The 23,273-nt window shown below is 39.8% G+C and overlaps 2 protein-coding genes and 2 pseudogenes across 2 annotated transcripts; 3 read left to right on the plus strand and 1 right to left on the minus strand.

Annotated features, from left to right (window-relative positions):
• Nucleotides 1-9,302: 9,302 nt before the first annotated feature.
• On the plus strand, nucleotides 9,303-12,234 carry LOC137722325 (ubiquinol oxidase 4, chloroplastic/chromoplastic-like; annotated as a pseudogene).
• A 1,701-nt stretch (nucleotides 12,235-13,935) lies between these two features.
• Nucleotides 13,936-16,644, plus strand: LOC137726530 (inositol diphosphatase DSP1-like). Its single transcript, XM_068465461.1, has 5 exons — nucleotides 13,936-14,298; nucleotides 14,411-14,504; nucleotides 15,988-16,045; nucleotides 16,156-16,199; nucleotides 16,292-16,644. Exons 1-5 carry the CDS (start codon nucleotides 14,093-14,095, stop codon nucleotides 16,475-16,477), a joined length of 588 nt encoding a protein of 195 aa, XP_068321562.1. The 5' UTR covers nucleotides 13,936-14,092; the 3' UTR covers nucleotides 16,478-16,644.
• A 966-nt stretch (nucleotides 16,645-17,610) lies between these two features.
• LOC137726330 (protein CLMP1-like) lies at nucleotides 17,611-20,123 on the plus strand (annotated as a pseudogene).
• Nucleotides 20,124-20,652: 529 nt separating this feature from the next.
• LOC137726069 (1-aminocyclopropane-1-carboxylate oxidase 2-like) lies at nucleotides 20,653-22,379 on the minus strand. Its single transcript, XM_068464931.1, has 4 exons — nucleotides 22,180-22,379; nucleotides 21,747-21,973; nucleotides 21,232-21,565; nucleotides 20,653-21,015 (listed from the first exon to the last, which is right to left on the minus strand). Exons 1-4 carry the CDS (start codon nucleotides 22,282-22,284, stop codon nucleotides 20,737-20,739), a joined length of 945 nt encoding a protein of 314 aa, XP_068321032.1. The 5' UTR covers nucleotides 22,285-22,379; the 3' UTR covers nucleotides 20,653-20,736.
• Nucleotides 22,380-23,273: the final 894 nt, after the last annotated feature.

Genomic DNA, 23,273 nt, shown 5'->3' on the forward strand with positions numbered 1-23,273 from the left:
TTTTTGGCCTCTGGCCCTCTGGACCTTTCGGTTGGAGACGGCCCAAGTAACTGTGCTAGCTACTCCTCATATTCCCAATTTGTTTTATGGTAGAACCTTAACTTTTTTCATGGTATCAGAGCAGGTTGTCCTGCTTGTGATGACCAACAGCCACACTTACTCCACGTCACCCGATTTGTGTTGTTCACGTACCAAACTTAAAAATTTGCTCCCCGTCAAGCCGCGCGTTGAGTATCAATCCAATATCGGAGAAATTAGGGACATTGCACCTTGCATATACTTATAAATAACTGGACTACTCCTCATATTACCAATTAATTTTACGATGGAACCTCAAATTTTTTGAGCACCTCTCTTAGTTGGCGCCTATAGTTTTACACTTTTTTTTTTTGTCAGATAGTTTTTAATTTAAGTAAAAAAAAATTTTCTTAGGAATATTTGTTCGAAGATAGTTCGTAATTTGTTTATGTATTGTCATTTGAAGATAGGTCCCTTATGTCATGCGGGACACTCTTTTCCCTTCGACCGAGTTTAAAGCTCCAGCAAGATTTATCGAGGCTCATTATGCACACTATCCTCAGTTTGTACGTGTTCTGATTTCACTGCAATGAATATCGTACTTCTCTTTAAAAATAAAACAAATAAAAAAAAATAAAAAACACTCCAAATTAAATGAGCTACCAAAAAAATGAATTCATGGTCCAAGCCATACTCGAATCTTCAAGTTTTTGCATTTCCTGAAAATCAGCCATCATAACCAACATTACCCACCAAGCCTTTAAATATTAATTCCGACCTTGACCACCCAACCCTTAATTAATTGCTCCATATTATAATAATTTCAAAGATTAATCAATACCCACAAATTATTAATTTAAGGACCAAAGCTTCACCTGTATCAAAATTTAAGGACCATTGCTCTAATTTTTCCTAGCTATATATATAGAATATTAACTTTCTCCATAGTATATATCATAGCATGTTGGTCATTTTTTGAAGCCCAACTACAACATATGCTCTATGTCATTGCCCAATAAATGTTGTTCACTTATTTGACATGAGTGTCATCATATGTACATGTAACAAGGTGTTTGACAATGTGAAGTGTTGTCTCACATCGTAAACTAAGTTATGAAATTTTACAGGGTTTATAAAGAGTTAGGTCACCGGCCACTCCCCATAGGGAGACACTCTTAATAATAATATACAATGTCAGCGTAATCTTATGTATAATGATATAGTATCCGTCATAACTCATAATTCATAAACTTGACCTACGTATGTAGTACGTACTCTGAGTTGGGTGTTAGTTAGCTAGGGTTTTTAAGGAGGAAGACAAACGAACTCGGGATTGTTCGAGTTGGTTTTTCTTCTTTGTTAGCAAAAAATCAAATTTTCAATAATTCTTTGCCGACTAATTACATCCTGAGAATTGGATTCAAATAGTACATCAGGCATGCATTCGGGTGCAGTTTTTGTTTTGGGGTACTGATGGAATATACAACGCATGCACTGGTTCAAACACGTGGTTATGCAAACAAACACAATGAACTCACGAGTTCCATTGAGCAGTAGAAGATTAGATCTGCGTTTTAATCCTGAACGGCTTAATTAGCTTTGGATTTTACTGAAATACAAGCATGCTTTCACTTGATCAGTTTTCTTTTATATTTCTGGCCTATAAAGCGTTTTACCAGCAAATAAAACGTTTCTTCTCCATAAAATTAAAAACCAGCTGCCACAGATCATATAACGCTCTCTCAACTGGAAACTAGTTGTTGTTTTGTTTATATGATTTTTTCGAAAATGCCCCCCAATTCAAACTCCACAATCTACATGAAAAATCTTTTGAACCCCAAAATTAAACTTAAAAAATAAAGAATTAAATTATAATTACACTATCCATCTACATACGGAGTTTGCTAGATTTCGGTCATTGTGGAGATTTTTATTAGTTGTTTGTGCAACTTTTATTTGCTTTAGTTTTGCCTTTTTCGAATTGTTTCACACAAGTGATATCTAGGGTTGTTGGAGTTTTGAGCTCCTTTAGTCCCACGTCGGGGAACTCAAGTTCCCTAGAGGTCTTTATATTAGGTTAGTCACCTTTGTTGGTGATTAGGTATTGGATCATTTGGAATGAGAATTGAGGTTTGAGCCACTAATTGTGTGGAATTGGACTTGTGATAATTATACCATAATATTAATATAATATCAATATTATGATATTAATTAATCAAGACAAGGGCCTTGGCCTCCTACGAAGTTAAAATTAATCAGAGTCAAAGGTATTTGAAAATGTATGAAATAGCCTATATAACTGAAGACTCTCAGTTTCATCGATATCATCTTTTTCCTTTCTATCTCTCCCTTACAAAACCTTTTTCCTTTCTATCTCTCCCTTACAAAACCTTACAGAGAGTAAACACACAAATTAATTCGCCAGAATTCTATAATCCAGGGTTCTAGAATTAAATAGTTGTATCCTGGTCGAGCAGACGTCATAGAACCACAAGCACAAGAGTGGGACGGAAATACTATTCAAAGGACATAGCTTTTGCACTAGCCTCTATCTGTGTAAATCAAGTTAGTACCATTTTAATTCCTATATTTATTTCTGTTATTTCATTCTATATTGCAAGTATTTTTCGGTAATAAAGATTTAGAATTTCAATTTTTGTTATTTTTATTCATTTCTGAATTGTTCTTGAACAAGGGTTTGAGACTTCATATCCAATAATGAATGCTCAACAGAGCTAGCTAAGAGCTCTGTTAGAAATGCGGTAAAATAAGAAGCAAAATATTATGAAACCAAAACCCTAAAAGAAACACAGGTTATTAATGGTATTTGCAATGTCCTCGATTAGTTGGCGCCTGTGGTTGTTAGTTTTCAACCTGTTTTTCTTTTGGTCTGACATAGTTTTCACTTTTAAGTAAAAACTAGCTGTTTAAGGAAAAAAAAAAAAAAGTAACTCTTAAGACCATCTTCAATGGTTGGGCTAAAAACCAAATTTTTTACCCCGAAAAATTTAACTTTTAGCCCAGAAGCAGCTTTTTTGATCCAACCGTTCTAACCTAAAATTTTAGCCCGGAATTATTAAAGAATGAACTTAGACTATTATTTTTTTTTGTTAAATTAAATTTAAAAAAAAATATATATATATATGTAGACCATCGTAATTTAATTTTATAAACATTTTAATCTAAAAAAATTTAAATTCCGATAAATATTGGGTGGAGTCCACTCCGATTTCTGGGCTAAATTTTGGGGGGAATTTGGCATTGGTTTAGCATTTAGCATTTAGTCCAAAATTTCCCCTTGGGTTGGAGTGTGTTTGGGGGGAAATTTTGGGAGGTAATTTGGCTTTTAGCCCATCACTGGAGTTGGTCTAAGGAGGAGAAAAAATCTTGACTGCACCTATACACGTAAAATGAGCCACTAAAAAGCAGCCGGCGACTCCCTATAAAAAGAGGATGCAGTTCATGCTCCAAGTCACACTCAAATCTAGTCTTCTGCATATCCAAGCTAAATAGTATATATAATCAAATATTTGCCTTGTTTTTGTGTCCCAAAAGAAAATGGAGATGAAATTGGTGATCCTTTTCGGGCCGATGATGGTTATGGTTCTGAACCATGCAAGTCCTGCCAATGGCGACATCACATGCCAACAGGCCTTGATGGATTTGATGCCATGTAAGGAATACTTGACCGGGTCTGGCCCCGGGACTCCTCCGATTACATGTTGCAGTGGTGTGCAAAGATAGAAAATAAAGGTTGAGTATAATATTGCTCGGATAATTATCCCTTCTGTATATTCATCCTTATATAGAGATTACAAAAGAGAGTTTGATGTAGAACAAACTCTTGTATAATAAACAGATAATACAAATGATAATTACAAGTGATAAATGGATTAATCCAAAATACAAAAATCAGATAAGTTCACAGCTAGGACTTATCAGCATCTTTTAAATGTTCTTGCATTTGTTGCGGCTGCTGTTGCGTTTGTTGCGGCTTCTGTTGGCCAGAGGAAATATTTGAATTTCCTCTTGGCGGGCTGGATGGTTTATCACGCCCCCGCAAGTTGAGCGGTCAACGACGAACGGGAAGCTTGGACAGAAGAAAATTGAAACGTGCTGTGGACAAACCTTTGGTAAGGAAATCGGCAAGTTGGTCTTGGGTGGCAACAAACTCCACAGTAAGTTCGCGATGAGTTACCTTTTCACGGATGTAGTGATAGTCCACCTCCACATGACGAGTGCGAGTATGGAAAACCGGATTAGATGCCAAAGAGATCGCGGAAATATTGTCACACCAAATTTTAGGAGGTGATAATGGAATACGAAGATCATTAAACAACTTGCGAAACCAGGAAATGGTGGCAGCAGTATACGCAAGTTGCCGATACTCAGATTCAGTGCTCGAACGAGAAACCCCGCGTTGCTTCTTTGAACTCCATGAGATAAGATTGTTGCCCAAAAAAATACAGTAACCCCCAGTAGACTTACGGTCATCAGGATCACCAGCATAGTCAGCATCAGCATAAGCCACAAGATTCAAAGAACTTGGCTTGTACACTAAACCATGGTCAGGAGTAGTCTTCAGATATCGTAAGATACGTTTAACCGCGATCCAATGAGTAGTAGTAGGACGATGCATGTACTGACATACCTGATTGACGGCAAAGGCGATATCTGGTCGAGTGAAGGTGAGATACTGAAGAGCACCAACTACACTACGAAATTCAGTTACATTGGAAAGTGGTTCACCATCATACAAGCTGAGACGACGACCACTGATGGCAGGAGTGGAGACAGGTTTGCAATCCAACATGTTGGTGCGTGTAAGTAAGTCCATGACATATTTAGCTTGAGACATATGCATACCATTCGCAGACCGATGAACTTCCATACCCAAAAAATAACGTAAAGGACCCAGGTCTTTCATGGAGAATAGCCGAGCCATTTCTTGAATCAAGAAGGAAATGGTAGATGTATGATTGCCAGTTATAAGTATGTCATCCACGTAAATGAGTAAATAGATGGTGACGGAACCATGAGAATAAATAAATAGAGAAGAATCTGCCAGGGATGCAACAAATCCTAAGTTCTCCAAATGATTGGAAAAACATTGAAACCAAGCTCGTGGAGCTTGTTTCAATCCATATAATGAGCGTCGAAGTTGACAAACATGAGTGGGATATTGTGGATCAACAAAACCAGTGGGTTGCCGCATATAAACTGCATCAGAGATGGTGCCATGTAAAAAGGCATTTTGGACATCCAATTGTCGTATAGGCCAAGAAAAATGTACAGCAATGGATAAGATCATACGGATGGTAGAATGAGTAACAACTGGACTGAAAGTCTCACCATAATCAATACCTTCTTGTTGATGAAAACCATTGGCCACTAAACGAGCCTTATAGCGCTCAATTGAGCCATCAGAACGTCGCTTGATGCGAAAAACCCACTTGTTAGGAAGAACATTCATGTGAGACTGAGGAGGAATTAAAACCCATGTTCCCGCACGTTGTAATGCATTAAACTCGTCAGCCATAGCTTTACGCCATTCTGGATACTTTTGAGCCTGTGAAAAACATGTAGGTTCGGCAATAATATTAGTAGAGGACACATGAGCATACTTGGGATTCGGTTTATGAATACCAAGTTTTGCTCGAGTAACCATTGGATGCATTGAATTACTCATATTGGAAGAGGAAGATGTCGGTGGTGGAGACAAGGGAATGGACTGAGGTATATGGACTGAAGGGTGAAGCGGTGACTGAGAGTGTGCAGGCCTAGGGGGGTGGGAAGGAATGAGGTGGAGGGCAGGCTGTAAAGAAGAGTTGACGTGTTGGAGAGGGGCAACAGGTACATGTTGAAGAGGTGGGGGTAGTGAGGCGGTGAGTGGTGGGGTAGATATAGGATTGGGATATGTGTGGTCACGGGTTTGACTAGGGATGGGGGGGGTGGGATGGTCCTATTTCATGGATAGGTGGAGGAGGCATAGGCTTTCCAGAAACATTAGGAGAACATAAGGATGCATATGGAAATGAAGATTCATCAAAAATTACATGTTTTGAAAGAAAAACTCGCCCATTTTGAGGATCAAGACAACGATAGCCCAATTGATTTAACGAGTAGCCTAGAAAAATGCATTTGCGAGATCGAAATTGAAGTTTATTATTATTGTAAGGACGAAGATACGGAAAACACGCACAACCAAAAACTTTCAAAAAATCATATGTGGGATCTCGTTGAAACAATTTAGTATATGGTGAAACAAGGTTGAGAACTTTAGTTGGAAGACGATTTATTAAATAATTTGCCGTATGAAAAGCCTCAGCCCAATATGTGGGAGGCATTTTAGCATGAGCTAGTAACGTTAAACCAGTTTCAACCAAATGACGATGCTTACGTTCAGCCATACCATTTTGCTCAGGATGATGGGGACATGTATAACGATGAAGAATCCCATGAGTTTCAAAATATGTTTTAAAAGCATTGTTGACATATTCACCACCACCATCCGTTTGGAAAGTTTTAATTTTAGTATTGAACAAATTTTCCACTTGATTTTTAAATTTGACAAAAGTGGCATAAACATCCGATTTTAACTTAAGTGGATACAACCAAGTGTAACGAGAAAAATCATCAATAAAAACCACATAATAACGGAAACCAGAAATAGACAAGGTGGGTGATGACCAAACATCCGAATGAATTAATTGCAATGGAAAGTGAGAAATAGAAGTAGACAAAGAAAATGGCAATTTCTTGCTCTTTCCTAATGGGCATGAATGACAAAGAGAAGCAGAGACATGTCTGGTAATAGACAATTTTCTACATGAAATTAAATGTTTTAAAATGAAAGGAGATGGATGACCCAAACGCGAGTGCCAAACACGATCATCCACTCGGACTCCAACATAGGCAACGGCTCCATGTGTTTTATTGTTAGCACTTGTAGCATCAAGAAAACTGGAATAGGGATAAAGACCACTGCTACTCCGGCCGGATAAAAGGATCTTCCCCGTGCATGAATCCTGGACACGAAAATAATTAGGATGCAATACAAAATAACAATCATGATCAAAAGAAAATTTGTTAATGGAAAGAATATTATGAGAGGCATTAGGGCAGTGGAGGGTATTAGAAAGAAGATAGGATTTGGTAGGAGTATGAATATATGAATTTCCAATATGAGAAATTTGCAAACCTGTGCCTCCATTGACTCCATTCACTTGATCAGTACCATTGTATTCATGGGAGTTGGTAAGCTGGGTAGCATCATGAGTGATGTGGGTATTAGCACCCGAGTCGAGAAGCCACGTGGTGGCAGGCGGTACAGGAGGCGCACGAGAAGAGCTTTGAGCAGCATAGGCGGAGAGATTAGCAGAAGGTACACGTCCTTCATATGAAGCATTCATGCGATTAAAACAGTCAATAGCTGAGTGTCCATACCGTCGACATATCTGACATTGAATCTTACCACCCTTGAACCGATCGTGGGATGGAAGACCACCGGGAGCAGGACCCAAAAGACCAGGACGAGGATGGGCATTGGAGGAAGAGCCAGAAGATGAACCTCCACGAGAACCAGAGAAAGATCCACCCCGAGAACCAGAGAAAGAGCCTCGACGAGAGCCAGAGAATGAGCCACCACGAGGTGGGTTTGGAGGAATACGATGATCACGAGTCGCAGCCATAGCAGTGACATTAGAATCACCAGGAAGAGTAAACGTCAACTGACGACGTTCAGCACTAAGCAACAGAGCTTCAAGAGCAGCATAGGAAATTGGTGTTTCACGGGCTTGAATGGATGCAACAGTATGCTCATACAACGGACCAACATTGTTCATTATGGTCGCAACTAAGTCTTCATCAGTGATGGGAGACCCAGACAGGGCAAGCTGATCAACCAAAGAATTAAGTTTGTCCAAAAAATCCGTGATGGAAAGATCACCACGGCGCTGATTCATGAGCTCCCCACGGAGCTGAACAACCCGATTATGCGAAGAAGACGCATACCGGTCTTGAAGAGTGCGCCACGCATCAGCAGCGCAGACTTTGTTCACAATAACAGAGAGAACGTTGGGAGTTAAGGAACTCGCCAACCAAGAAAGGACCAGTTGATCTTGCTGTATCCAAGCCTCATACAGCGGATTAACCGTATCAGTCACTGTGCCATCATCGTCAGACAGAAAAGCAGGTGGACAAACGGTAGAGCCGTCCACAAAGGAAAGCAGACCACGGCTACGAAGGAGAGGAAGGAATTGAGCCCTCCAGAGAGGGTAATTGGTACGGTCTAATTTAATAGTCAAAAAGGTGGTGACATTAGGATGGGAAATGGTATGTGCAGCGGGTAAAGCCATTGAGATGGGAGAAAGGTTTGAGTCGTTGGACAGAGAGAGGATGATACCAAGATAGAAAATAAAGGTTGAGTATAATATTGCTCGGATAATTATCCCTTCTGTATATTCATCCTTATATAGAGATTACAAAAGAGAGTTTGATGTAGAACAAACTCTTGTATAATAAACAGATAATACAAATGATAATTACAAGTGATAAATGGATTAATCCAAAATACAAAAATCAGATAAGTTCACAGCTAGGACTTATCAGCATCTTTTAAATGTTCTTGCATTTGTTGCGGCTACTGTTGCGTTTGTTGCGGCTTCTGTTGGCCAGAGGAAATATTTGAATTTCCTCTTGGCGGGCTGGATGGTTTATCATGCAAACCGTTTATACTGCGGCTAGCACCAGAGAGTGTCGGAGGAACCTCTGTGAATGCTTCAAGAAAGCAGCTGCTGGCATGCCGATCAACCCTGACAGACTCAAGCAGCTTCCTGATTTCTGCAGTGTGTACCTTCCCGTTCCTCTCGACCCCAAAATTGATTGCGAATCGTAAGCTCTGTCTCAATTTTTTTTTTTTTTATTTGAGTTGCTATTGACACTTAAAACGAAAAAAACCAAAACAATAAACTCTCAATTCGTGTCGTGTATCTAAAGGGCATGGAGCAAAAACCCAAACTGTCATCTTACATAATTTTCATTATATACTGTGTGTATTCAAATTTAAATAAAATATTTAAAATAAGTTTTTATTACACAATATACGATAAACTTACATAATTTACGGATTTACGAACTTACAACTTTGCAAGACGACACAAATTACTCCCCAACAAAACATGAAATAAAATGCCATTTTTCTCCACTCCCTCCCGCGGTTGACAATTTCCCTTCACACCAACTGACTAATCCAAATACCAAATTCCAGTTTTGAACCACGCAGAATGGCAGCGGCGACTCTGCCTTCGCCGGTGTTTGCAATCTCCGCCTCCTCCTCTTCTTCTTCTTCTTCGTCTCTCAGAGCAAGGAGGAGCTTCAAGACTTCAGCTTTTTCATCCCGGAATCGTTTTCCATACAATCCCATTTCCGCTCGTCCGTCGATTCCCAGGTATGTTAATTTTCCACCACTTCAAACGTCGAAAAATGGGATCTTTAATTTTGGGTTTTTTTTGGTATTTTATGTTCTGAATTTCTGAAGTTTTGTTGTCTGTGCTTCATGGGATCTATGAACTGGATTCTAAATTCAAATTTGTGGGCTTTTTATTCACTCGATAACAAAAATTGTGTAGAGTTCGAGCAACTATGCTGCAAGAAGATGAAGAGAAGGTGGTAGTGGAGGAGTCCTTTGAGTTCAAGGCTTCTACCTTTGATGAATTGAAAGCTAGCAGCGGGAATCTCTCTGAGAGTTCGTCTTCAAGTGTGAACAATCCTTCAACATCTTCCTTACGGTAAATCTTTACTCATTGTCAAATTAATCGTTTTGCTTTGCTTGCCTAGTTCCAATGTCATTGTCGAAGAGATGTTAATCATTTTTGTTGATTGTTTGGGGGTTATGCTTATGAGCTTTTGTTTCTGGCAGTTGTTATTGATGTTTAGATTTTAATTCCGTTCTACTACCATTCTAGGATACAGTCATAAAGGTACTTGATACTGTGTACTGCGACCGAGATTATGCAAGGTTCTCTGTACTGGAAACTATTGCAAGGGTTCCTTACTTCGGTGAGTGCTAAACTTTGTTTATTAATAATTTTGAATTTTCTGCAGTTCTCTAAAATAGTATGTGTAATGAGATGCAGAGAACTTCCTTTTCAAGCAAGAGGAAATCTTGAAATGAGCGAGGACAAGTTATCAATTCATTTGGTGGCATTTTATGTCAAGAAATGTACATCCAATCATGCATGTCCTGACATACAACATAAATTGGCCCTATTTTCTGTTAGAATTATGATTCATATGACATACAGAGCTGTCTTTGCATTATCATGTTTTGGAGGTCAAGATGATAGTGATGATTTCATGGAAGGATGTGCCTATATGTTCCTTTTAATTTTCTCTCAAATTGTGTGTACAACCTGTTTAGGAACATGTTCCTGTGTGCTTCTTTTCCCAATTAATTGTCAACTGCGATTCCCAGTTGCAAGTTATAAGTCGTGTCCTTGTGGTATATATGTGGCAGCTTTTATGTCTGTTCTGCACATGTATGAAAGTTTGGGTTGGTGGAGAAGGGCAGATTATCTGAAGGTGCATTTTGCTGAGAGCTGGAATGAGATGCACTATCTGCTTGTCATGGAAGTAAGGATCTTCTATCTGTAATATCATCTACATGGTTTGCTTGATTTAACAATAGAATATGGATCTAATGCAGGAATTGGGGGGAAATGCTTGGTGGTTTGACTGCTTTCTTGCTCAGCACATTGCAGTCTTCTATTATTCTATGACAGCCTTTATGTATAAGCCCAAGGATGGCTTGTAAGTATGAGTTTCTAATTTTTAATGTACTATAATGCCTCTGCTTTATCGTCTCTCTTGCCTCCCAGTGTCGTGTTTGCTGCATTATCCTTAATGGTTACTAACTTAGAAGAAAATCGTCCATTGAAATCAATATCAAGCCATTTTTAGGAGTAGACACATTTGGTCAGAATTTTGTTTTCTTAAAATCCCTTCCTAAATTTAACAACAATTGCATTAAGAGGTCTTCTGTTTAAGTTTGTAAGTTCATCTTCAAATGACACTATAGAAATAGGTGATCCGAGAACTATCCTGCATCCTTAAATGTGTGTTTATTTATTTTGTTCAATGCTAGTGCAGATCTCTTCTCTGAACGTGTAGAGAGCCATGCATATTCAACCTATGACAAGGTTATCAAGGCCCGAGGAGGTATGATTTAGAGTTTTTCAGGACTTGATGCCTTAAAACCAAGAATTACAAAAAGGTATTTGTTGGATCACATCGAATATTCTAAGCATTCAACATCCAAGTGATGATCTTAATCGATCAGTTGTACAATGCACCGTCTTACACTTACCTCAAATACAAATTCACTTATCTTGACATGGTATTTTCTTCTGTTGTAAAGGATTTGAAAAAGATGCCTGCTCCTGAGGTTGCTGTGAAATACTACACTAGTGGTGACATGTACTTATTTGGTAAGCTTTGTCTATTTTTCAGTCTTTGTTTGTGTCCTGAAGGGTAATAATCGAAGAATTAACAATCCCCCCGAATTTTATGCATATGAATTTCAAACTTCAAGACCTCCCAATTCTCGGAGGCCAAAAATAGGTAAGCCTTCAGTTCTGATTTTTTTATGGCAGTTCATAGATTGACATGCTAGGAGTTTGATCATTTTTTTATACTTCGTGTTAGTTTCCTGTCCTAAAATAGTCTCGCTCAGCTTTGTACAACTTAACATAAGCGGGAATAAGTTCATAATGATTGTGCACATATATGACCTAGTTTGTACCGTGCTTTTAATAATGTTTCTTTTTTCATAGAATTTGTACGACACATTTCTGAACATAAGAGACGATGAAGCTGAACACTGTAAGACGACGAAGGCCTGCCAGACTCATGGGAAGCTCTTGTCTCCTCACGCACGCACAGAAGACTCCTTAGAAGATGAATCTGCCTGCGTTGTTCCTCAAACAGATTGTGAAGGTATTGTGGATTGCATAAAGAAATCCATCGCAACAACGCCAGCAAAGAGATGGTTACTCGACAGAAGAGAAGAACAGGAAAATTAGGAATTAGGGAATGGTGAAGGAAATTAATTTGTATACAGAAGAATGATCATATAGTATAGATCTAATTACAGAAGAAGTATTTGGTTATTTGATGAAGACTGCTTTTCTAGTTTTCTCTTCCATTGAGGAAGAAGACGACGTGGTTGTTTCTACTTTCCAATTTCTTTGACAACTGTAACTAGGAGGGAAGGAACATTCCATGCATGGAATGATAGAATAGAACAGCTGACAGCTACTAGGGTTAGGCGGCTCAGTGAGATAGGGAAGAGCGAATGAAGTGAACTTTTATATGCTTAGAGCGGCATGGAACCCAAGATTGGCCGCCGAGTGTGTAGCGCTCGCTTTATCACAGTGCAGGAGAAATTTAGAGTGAAATGGCATGGCTAGATCGCGTAGCAAGAAAGCCATAACAGTAGGTAGTAAAGGCGACTTCCTTGTACTTTGAGACTTTTAATTTTAATGATACAGTACAAACAAGTATTAAGTACGAAACGCCTCTGCAAATGAACAAGGTATGGTAGACATCAAGGTGCCAAGCTGTATTGGATAATGAGGCCATCTCCAACCGATCCGGCCAAAGGATCATAGAGCTAAAAATAGCTCGGAATGACACGAAAATTGTCTCCAACCGAGGTCTAGGCCAAAAGGCTTGTGGGCCCCACCGGGCCCAAACCCTCAAATCAAGCCAACAGGCTGGCCATTTCTAACTAGCGAACTAGCCCTCTAGCGCCAGAATGTCAAGCTTGACATTTTGCCTTCCAGCTCCAGAATGTCAAGCTTGACATTTTGCCAGCTCTCTAGCTCAACCCATTTGAATGCGAATGGCTACCTGGCGTTAGCATGACGCCAGCTAGTAACGGCAAACTAACGTCATGCTACCGTCAGGTTACCGTTGGAATTTGAATTTTATTTTTTGGATGAATTTAAAAATAAAAAAAAATTCTAATTTTTTTCCTATAAATAACTACACCATTCCTACAACATTGAAAGTTGAAGATAATAAGTGTCACATAGATAAGAATTCTATCTAAAATTTGCACAACCAATTACATTTCAACATGTGGTACTTGAAATCCTATCCGAAAAATTATTAAGATTACATAAAGATAAGAAATTTGGAGAGTTACTCACTTTAGCGACACGTGTCACGCGAAATCCTATTCGAAAAGTTATTGAGATTACATAAAGATATGAAATATGGAGAGTTACTCACGTTAGCGATACGTATTAATCGAAATCCTACAAAAAAAATTATTGAGATTATATAAAAATAAAAAATACGGAAGCTTATTCATTTAGAAACAAGTGGCATTCAAAATATGTTCGAAAACTTTATTTTAATATAGTAGTTTAATTTAATTAATCATATTAATTTAATTAAAATAATAAATTATGTTTGACCTATAGTTTTTTGACATTGTCGATTGGAGATGATTTTTTGTCAAATGGTTATATTTGAATTTTTTTGATCCCAAAAATAATATAAAATATAATCTAACATTGTTCAGTAAAATATAATTTCTAGCAAAAACTATAAGGTTAAGGAGAATCATTTTACCCTCATTCGATTAGTTCATGCTAGCACATCGTCCTCGTAGTGTTTCGTGCCATAATTCTAGGTTATCACCGACTCCTACCTCGGGCCCCACTATTTGGGAGGAAAGCCGCATAAGATCGGCCGTACGCAAAATTTTCTCCTCTCCATGTCTCCATCAAGTCTAATCCCAGTAACGGGTCATCATCCGCCCACGCAACCACCATAGCGCATCCCATACAAGATCCTCTTTCTCTTGCAATCCTAATATTCCTCTCTCTCTCTCTCTCTTCCTATAAATGCGGATCCTCCTCCTACCCTTAGATTCTCAGAATCCCTCTCTCTCCTCCGTCTCGCTCTGATCATCCTAACAGAACCTCCGAATCAATTAAATAATAAATAAATATTCTCTTCTTTTTGCTTTCACATTTTATTTGGCGCGAAAAAATAGGACGCAGCGATGAAAATAGATTGCGGAGAGCAGGAGGTCTCCACGGCGTCGCCGGTGGCGAAGGCTCCGGAGATCGGAGACGAGAATGAGAGGTACGGAGAGGCGTTCGTGCCGCCTCTGAACTTCGCGATGGTCGACAATGGCGTGTTTAGGTCCGGCTTCCCTCATTCCCCCAATTTCAGCTTCTTGAAATCCCTAGGCCTCCGTTCCGTCATGTGAGTCAAATTCCAGTGAACTTTGTTTCTGTTGATTAATCTATCTTCAAATTTGGTTTTGGTTTGATTAGATTTGGGGAATTTCGACTGATCCTTGTTTTGATTGGGTTAGATATTTGTGCCCGGAGCCGTATCCGGAGGAGAACAAAGAGTTTTTGAGAGCAAATGGGATTAGGCTTTTCCAGTTTGGGATCGATGGCTCTCATGTTTCGTTTTCTTTTGGATTTATTTTGCAGATATTATATTAATCTTGACATAATTACTCTGCAATTTGTGTCTGGGGTTATGCTTGGATTGCTTGGAAGTTGGGATTGGAGAATAAGATTATACTGATTGCTTTATAATCGTGTGTATTTTCAAATTGGGATGTTCCCTTCTCTGATGAAGAATGTAAAGTCCGCACCGCTAGTATGTGCGGGTGGTTGAGGAGGGACATTATCATTGATGATTAGGAGGCCGTTGGTCGTCTGTTTGTTGTACCAAATGTTCGTAGATAAGATTTGAACTGCTTAGACAAAAGCCTGAAGTTAGTAGAAATCATACGAGGGGTTGGGGAAAAAGGATTATTTTGTTGATATTATGGGATAGAAAATCGTTTCAGAGTGAAGAGTTTCGGGTTTGAGTTGATAGATTTTGGAAATAATTTTCACCATCAACCCATTTTAGAAAGAGAGATGCCAAATTGCATGTCTATATCACTTCACTTCATTAGCTCAAGTGGTAGTTGGATGAGGCTTTTGGCCTTGCTGTGTCCCACTCCCACTATGTCCTTTTGCAAGCCCTTTGCCCATTGTAATTTTATTCCCACTATGAATTTATGATGCCCCCTTTCTGCCAAACCTCAGCTTTGCAAGAGAGACTAGTCACTAACATGAAATGGGGACGCCAAAGGTGGCAATGACCCAAACCTTTCATGCGTCGTTGTGGCTTGCCTTGCGTGAATACTAAACTTGAATGGAACTGCAAGATAAAAGTCTGGAGCACCACTATATGCATCTACACATATTTTAGGTGATTGAGTGGCTTCCCCAACACCTGTGAATTGCATATTTATTCTTGCTTTATCTGTTGTTCTAAAAAAATGCATGAAAGCTGGGTGGTTAGACAAACAATATTGACAATCCTACTCAGCACTTGGATTTTTATATATGGATTATTACTCGCTAATGACGTATTTTCCATTTTGAAGTCGCCGTCCACCTTTAGCCTTAGGTTGTTTTGCTTTCCCTGTGCTTTGTTGGTTTACTTTACCTATTTCAGTTGCCTTGTGTTTTGTCAGCTAGCAATGAGTTTAGATTTTCATTGGCTTTTGCTTTGTACTCTGGCTTATTCAAACTATGCCAATAAGTCCTCTGCCGTTATCTCTTAAATGGCCATTCTTGGTTTTCAACTTTTCATCGATTGTTTTTAACTTTTCCAAATGTCAGTCTGCTGTTTCATTGGATTGTATTTTACTTTTCCGGATACCGGTCTTCTGATGATCAGATCTTGCTTTTGATCAACTTACCACCCTACACGTGTTCGAAGATGCTTTAAACTGTTTCTCTATTTACAGTAACTTCAATCTGGAAGACTTATTGACGGATATGTCTGAGCTCACTGATGTTTATAACTTAGGACTTTGCTTTGAGCTGGTTGTAAATGATATCAGTTGATGTTTTCAGTCATGTGCTAACATATTTGGTACAGGAACCTTATGTGAAAATCCCGGAGCACACAATTCGTGAAGCATTAAGAGTTGTCCTTGGTATCACTAACCCCCTTGAACTTAAAGCCTCTTTTTTGTTCTTAATATTAGGACACGGCTTGTTTGTTTTACGATTTGCTTATCGACTAGCTTGCCTGTGTATATGCCAGATGTAAGAAACCACCCACTCCTGATCCATTGCAAGCGAGGGAAGGTACTCCATGATTTCCCACTTTTGCGTTTTCTCAAACAATCTTGGGCTCCATCTTCCAACAACGAGTGTTTTTTGTTATTAATGTTGTGCAGCACCGGACGGGCTGTCTTGTGGGATGCTTAAGAAGATTGCAAAGATGGTGCCTGACCTCAATCTTTGATGAGTACCAGAGGTTTGCAGCTGCAAAAGCTCGAGTTTCGGATCAGAGGTTCATCGAAGCATTTGATATTTCAAGCTTCAAGAACTGTTCAATGTCGTTTTCGTGTTCAAAGAGATAGCAGAATCATTATGCAGAGTGCAGAGTCATTCACTCCTCCCTGGAGAGGAAGATCATTGAGAGAGAGAGAGAGAGAGAGAGAGAGAGGGCAAATACTCCAAGTCCCTGTCATGTTTTGGGTATTTTTGTACATAAATATTAAATACAAAATTTAAATTTTGGATTTTCTATACGTGTTTATACACTTATCAAACAATCCCCATTTTTTCACATTTTAAAGATATGCAAATCCATTTTTATGTAACGGAGCTTGTAACTTAGTTGTTTAAAAGTTTTTCTCGTATTTTTGAGGTTCCGGTTTCAATCGAATAAATCCCCCCCTCCCCATATTACCTGTACACATGAAGATTTGTTCGAAGGATATTAAACCCGGAACTCACATAATACGAGGCCTCAAAAAATCCTTCGCATATGGGAAATTAAATTGTTCCATCATAAAATAATAATGGCACCAATCGGCTTATATCTGCTCATCTAATGCAACGAATTTATCAAAACTCAAGGAGGTGTAGTGTACAACATAACGGGTCGACCCGTATCAAGCACAAGAATTGCCGGTTTAAAAATGAACTGGACCAACACGACTTGGTTTGCCAAGTTTAGCACAAGACATAAGTGGTAGATTGTTCTGATAACTTTTTCAAATCCTTTGTCTCGGATTCAAACCCTTCCCTTAATATACATTATCATTTGCATCACATGTGTAATCCAAGGTAAGAAAGATCGACGGTGGAAGATGAACGTGTCTGTGGGGCCCGCCTCAGATTATATTAAACCCCGCTGGAATTCATTTGCAGATACCTCCACTTCTCTAGGGTTTGAGACAACCTAAAGGGTAAGAGTGAGAGACTGTTGAGTTCAGTGTTGCTTCCAGGTGACTAGGGTTTTATCCTCTTCCTCCTCCTCCGAACATTTCTCCGATTGGATTTCATCCAATCCAAACCCCATCACTCGGATTCAAACCATTTGCGTCAAAGATTGATGCTTTTCGAGCTTGTTCATCGGTAAGTGCCCCCATTTCTCTCTCTCACTCTCTGTCTCTCCATTTTTCGTTCAATTCTCGTCGAAAACAGTGAAAGCTTGCTGCTTTGATTCTTTTGTATCATCAATTTTGGATTATATATACACAAGATTTTGTGTATATAAGTGGGAGAGTGTGAGAGAGGGAGAGGGTTATATGGGGAAATCAGGGGGTAGGAAGAAGAAGGGAGCTTCGAACCAGGCCCCAAAGGATGCGAATTCGACTCCGATTTCGAACGGGAGTGTTGATTTGGACTCTTCAATCTTTTTGAAAAGAGCCCACGAGCTCAAAGAAGAAGGGAACAAGAGATTTCAGGGAAAGGACTATGCGGGTGCTCTGGACCAGTATGATAATGCTCTTAAACTCACTCCCAAGAACCACCCCGATCGCGCCGTTTTCCATAGCAATAGGGCGGCTTGTTTAATGCAAATGAAGCCGATAGATTATGAGACTGTCATTGCTGAGTGCACCATGGCGCTCCAGGTGCAGCCCCGTTATGTCAGGGCTCTGCTTCGGAGGGCAAGGGCGCTGGAGGCGATAGGGAAGTACGAATGGCGATGCAGGATGTTCAGGTGTTATTGGGTGCTGACCCGAATCACAGGGATGCTTTGGAGATTGCCCTGCGGTTGAGGACAGCGCTTGGGCTGCGTCAGGAGGTTCAGCAGGACCTCCAGAGCCGCCCGTCACCAGCTGCTCTTGGGGCTTCTGCAGTTCGCGGTGCTCCAGTTGGTGGGTTGGGGCCTTCTTTACCAGCCCGGCCGGTTCTAAAGAAGGCAGCTGCTTCAGCTGGGGGTTCTGGTATATCCCCAATTAATAGGACTGAGAAGCCACAAACAAGTTTACCGGCTGTGAATGGACCTGAGAACAAAACCCAAATGCCAAAGCTCACATTGAAGCCGTCCAATGGTCCTTCAAAATCTGCTAATCCAGGGAAGGGTATCCTGAAGGAGCCGTCGTCTTCATCAATTTCATTGCCCATGAATAGGCTTGCCCAAATGCCTGTGAATAGAAATTTCAGAGTGTTGAGGGAAGTTGTGACGAAGCGCTTTCCATCATCAAAGTCAGTTTTGGTCAAGTATAAGGATAATGATGGTGATCTGGTGACTATAACCTCTACAGCTGAACTTAGGTTGGCTGAGTCTTGTGCTGACAAGGTCATTTCAGAAGAGCCTGAAATAGATAAAGCTGACTCAATTGGGATGTTGAGATTGCATATCGTGGACGTGACTCCTGAACAGGAACCGCCTTTATTGGAAGAAGAGGAGGAAAAACCTGTAGAAAGCGAGGGTGTCAAGGAAGATGAAAGTAACTCATCACTTGGTGAATCTGTTTTGGAGCCTGCTGATTATGAAACTGTTAAGTCAGAGAAAGAAGCTCCAAAGGAGAAACCAGGAGCTTCAGAAGATCCCGAGTGCAAGGAATTGGAGATGGATGACTGGTTGTTTTGAGTTTTCTCTGCTTTTCCGCAGCCATGTTGGTATTGACCCAGACGCTCATATTGATTTGCATGAACTAGGAATGGAGCTTTGTTCGGAGGCTCTTGAAGAGGCAGTTACTAGTGAAGAAGCTCAGAGTCTTTTTGACAAGGCTGCCTCAAAGTTCCAGGAGGTGGCGGCATTAGCGTTCTTTAATTGGGGAAATGTTTATATGTGTGCGGCAAGGAAGCGGATTCCCTTAGATGAGTCTGCTGGAAAGGAGGTCGTGGCAACGCAGCTTCAAACGGCGTATGACTGGGTCAGGGACAAATATTCCTTGGCCAGAGAGAAGTACGAGGAGGCACTTGTGATCAAGCCAGACTTTTACGAGGGGTTGCTGGCGCTGGGGCAGCAACAATTTGAAATGGCCAAACTTCATTGGTCATTTGCACTTGCTAGGAAAATAGATCTCTCGACCTGTGATTCTACAGAAATGCTGACACTTTTTGATAGTGCAGAGGAGAAGATGAAAGTTGCAACTGAGATGTGGGAGAAGCTGGAGGAGCAGAGATCAAAGGAACTGAAGGATCCAAGTGCAGCCAAGAGGGAAGAGTTGTTGAAAAAAAGGAAAAAACAAGGTACCGGGAATGAAGGTGAGGCATCTGGTCAGGGTGACTTATCAGCAGATGAAGCTGCAGAACAGGCAGCTGTTATGAGATCACAGATCCATCTCTTCTGGGGTAACATGCTTTTTGAGCGATCCCAGGTCGAATGCAAATTAGGGCTGGATGGTTGGAAGAAAAACCTGGACGCTGCTGTTGAGCGCTTTAAGCTTGCTGGAGCTTCTGAGGGTGACATTTCAATGGTTCTGAAGAATCATTTCTCCAATGTCGATAGAGTGGAGGGGGATGAGAAAAAGGTTCTAGGCAGTGACGCGCCTGTTGAAGCCGACAAAGACAATGATATTCTTTCAGGGAAGTAGGATCATTTATTTTAACAGTGGTTTCCATGAAAATCTTCATTCTTTGCTTGCTCATCATGAGAATAACCGGAGAGAAGAGGCGTTGGTTTTCTGTACTGAATGTTGGAATTCTGGAATACTTTTTATTCAGTTTGAAAGGTCAGGTGCCGGAATATGCAGCTGTGTACCAAAACGATTTTGGGCAATGTTCTACACATTTTTCGCAATGTTGATGAGTTTTTAGTGTCGACTTTATGTGCGTAGGGTCTGATTATTGAGATTTTCTGCTCCGATTCAGTGCAGCGTGGTATGTAGTTGCAATCTTTATCTTTATTAAGTGAACATTTTTCGCATTACTGATGAGTTTCAAGTCTCCGTGCATAAGCCCTGCTATTTCGCTTGCGGCTTTAATCATGTTGGAGTGTGATCTATGAATGCAACCTCTGTATTTAGCGCCTCCAACCACTCAGTACAAATTGAGTTCAAATCTTCCATATTCATTTTGGTTGTGGCCTCTTTATAGGGTTTAGGTTTTAGGATGAACAACACTATTTACTTAACCTTTCTTAACTGTTGTTATGTGTCAATTAATAATAGATGTCACACATAAAATGAGCGCAAAGATTTGATCTCCTACAAATTTAACAAATGAGGATGAGTTAACTTTGAAGAACATGGATCCATCGAAGATTAGGAATCTAATCATTTGTATTTTATATAGATAGATTTCAACTATAAAAACAGTGGAGAAAAAAGTAAAACCCTAACTTTCTCCTCCCCAACTTTATTTAGCACAAACGACAAAACCCAAAACCCTAGTTTTGATTTCTTTTTGTCGTGTTCCATCGGACGGCTCTCAGACCTCAGGCGGTTGCAACAGCGGTGGTTTCCCTGGCCTTCATAGCTTCAAATCTTGGCTCCTTGGCTTGGAATTTGAGGCCAGAATACAGCTTCATGTAATCATCAAACAAAAATTTGGGATAAGTTGGGGTTTCCTCAGATTTCTTCTCCAGCAATGCCGGTGCCGGGCTGATAAACGCATCGTCGCCCGGGTTGTAGAACGAGGCTATCGACATTCTGGTTCCGTCCGACTGAGCTATCACCCGGTGCATTATACTCTTGTACTTCCCATTGGTGATCACCTGCATCAAATAATTATAGTCTAACATTTAGTAAACTTGATGGTAAAAGTAAAAATTATCTTTGTATGACGTCCTCTTTATTATAAAACGGTTGAGCATTGAAATGTATCGGTAACATGTCTGTACGTTTTGTTGACGACAGTGATATTAATAAATTATTGATGATACATCGGACGTCCAGTCAATAAGACATGGGTAACTGGTAATTTGGTATACCTCAATCTGGTCACCTAAGTTGATGACAATGGAGTGGTGCATTGGGGGGACATCCACCCATTCACCATCCTTGAGGAGCTGGAGGCCGCTGACCTTGTCATCCTGGAAGAGCAGGATGATACCACCAGCGTCGGTGTGGGCCCGGAGTCCCTTGATCAGGTCTGGCTTGGGACATGGAGGGTAGTTGCTGACCTTGGTCCCAAAATTCGGACCCTTGGATCCATAGAACGCCTTCTTTAGATAGCCCTTCTCAAGTCCAAGATTCTCACACAGAAAGTCCAAAAGCTTCTCAGCTAGCTTCTCCAATTCCACTGCAAATTCCTTCATGGTCTTCCTGAAATATTGTTCAAAATATATACAAGAAATCAATATGATATTCTAATAGAATCTACTAATCTAGTCTACAAAACCGAGATCCAAACTTAGGTGCAACGGGGCCGCAAGGTGCTTTAGCAAACTTGGTTAAATCCAAATCAGTGGGAAATTAATTAAGTTTGTTTTAATTAGTGTGTGACCTGTAATCTTCCTCGAGATCAGGGATTTCGGAAATGTTTGAGGAAGGAAGGTGGCGCAAGAAGAAGGTGCTTTCCCAGTCCAAGTCGTGGATTTCGGCCTGGACTGCGCCGAGGCCTTTGGCTGCCACCATTTCCTTGAACATTTGCTCCATGGTCTTCTTGTAGTGATCCTTGTTCATCTTCTCCACAGTGTCCAAAAGCTCAGTTGATATCCCATGGTTCACCAACTTCAGTTATTTATACACAAAACAAAGAGTTGTCATATTTCTACAGAAATTAAGGCAGTACAAAAAACAAACTGAGCAACTAGGGCGGCGTATTTGTTTTCCGACTCTCATATGCTTAGAGACGGATTTACTCTAAGCACACGAGGGACGGAGTTTTGTGCCTTGAGGAAGAAAAAAATATCCCAAAGCTTTGTTGGGTTACGTACCTCAAAGAAACCCCAGTTCTCACATGCATCATTGATCTTCTCCAAGGTTGCTGCTCTCGCTTCACCATTGACAAGGCTCATGTCAACAACTGGGAAAGTCGCCATTTCTCTTTGGATTGCTTTCTTTGTATTTCCTTCTCTCTCTAGTTTTCTCTCGCTTTCTCTCTCTTTCTCACAAGCTTAACCGGCCTTGGTTAGTATGCTCACTTGCTCAGTTGTGGAGCACTTCCAGCTATGCTGCAATTTATAGGCTCTAAAGGAGTGGAGATCTGTAAATAGTTTGGATTTATTATATAACTTTTTATAATCGACTAATTCAATTTAAATGTGATTTTACCTAAATTCAAATATGCATGGTAGTATTAAAATGTAAATCAAAATATGTATGGTAGAGAATTAACAATCGAAAAAAATCATTTATGATGTTTAGGATTATGAGCATTTGTATTTAGACACAATGTATTTAGATTCAACGTAAAGGAAAATAATACACACTAATTACAGAAAAAGTATATATAAGTAAAAAAATACATATATCTAATTATAAAAGGAAATAATATCAACAACTATTAGGCTCGGTTGAAATTGTTTTTAAAATGACTGAAAACATTTTTGTTGAAGTTGATTACTTCCAAACAAGTTTATTTATTATTGTATCTAAAAATTATAAAAGGCCATGAAAAATTAGAAAATGAAATAAGATAAATTTAAAAAGAACAGGACTTGTGTGGGAGTATGTAAGCACGTCCTGATGGACCCCTACCAACTTGTCCTGAGGCTGTGGCCAATGGCCATAATCTATGCGCTGTTGAATCATCTTTCTTTTTTATCGTCTTTTTTACATGTTTATTTTTGTTATGGGGTTTCTGTATGTTACAGTTTCTGTTTATAAACTAGCTATTCTTCCAGACATGACCGAACCCAAAGCCATGGCTACTTTTTCCCCATGCAAGCATACACTCGCCCTAGCTATCTGTCAACATTACTGTAGTTTAATTTTATCGGAGCAGTACTTCTTTTTTCAACTTTAAAAGAGATCACGAACCCTTCACTTGAATGATTAAAGAAGCTAGAATCACCCAACCATAAAGCCT

This window comes from Pyrus communis, chromosome 2, assembly GCF_963583255.1.
Source record: "Pyrus communis chromosome 2, drPyrComm1.1, whole genome shotgun sequence".
NCBI classification, from domain to species: domain Eukaryota; kingdom Viridiplantae; phylum Streptophyta; class Magnoliopsida; order Rosales; family Rosaceae; genus Pyrus; species Pyrus communis.

What these genes read in the sequence shown, in the direction of transcription:
- LOC137726530 (XM_068465461.1), top strand. Translation starts at nt 14,093, where the DNA reads ATGAAAATAGATTGCGGAGAGCAGGAGGTCTCCACGGCGTCGCCGGTG. An exon ending in TTGGGATCGATGGCTCTCAT is followed by an intron (nt 14,505 to 15,987) that starts GTTTCGTTTTCT and finishes TATTTGGTACAG; the next exon opens with GAACCTTATGTGAAAATCCC. An exon ending in TCCATTGCAAGCGAGGGAAG is followed by an intron (nt 16,200 to 16,291) that starts GTACTCCATGAT and finishes AATGTTGTGCAG; the next exon opens with CACCGGACGGGCTGTCTTGT.
- LOC137726069 (XM_068464931.1), bottom strand. Translation starts at nt 22,284, where the DNA reads ATGGCGACTTTCCCAGTTGTTGACATGAGCCTTGTCAATGGTGAAGCG. An exon ending in AGAACTGGGGTTTCTTTGAG is followed by an intron (nt 21,974 to 22,179) that starts GTACGTAACCCA and finishes AAATAACTGAAG; the next exon opens with TTGGTGAACCATGGGATATC. An exon ending in GATCTCGAGGAAGATTACAG is followed by an intron (nt 21,566 to 21,746) that starts GTCACACACTAA and finishes ACAATATTTCAG; the next exon opens with GAAGACCATGAAGGAATTTG.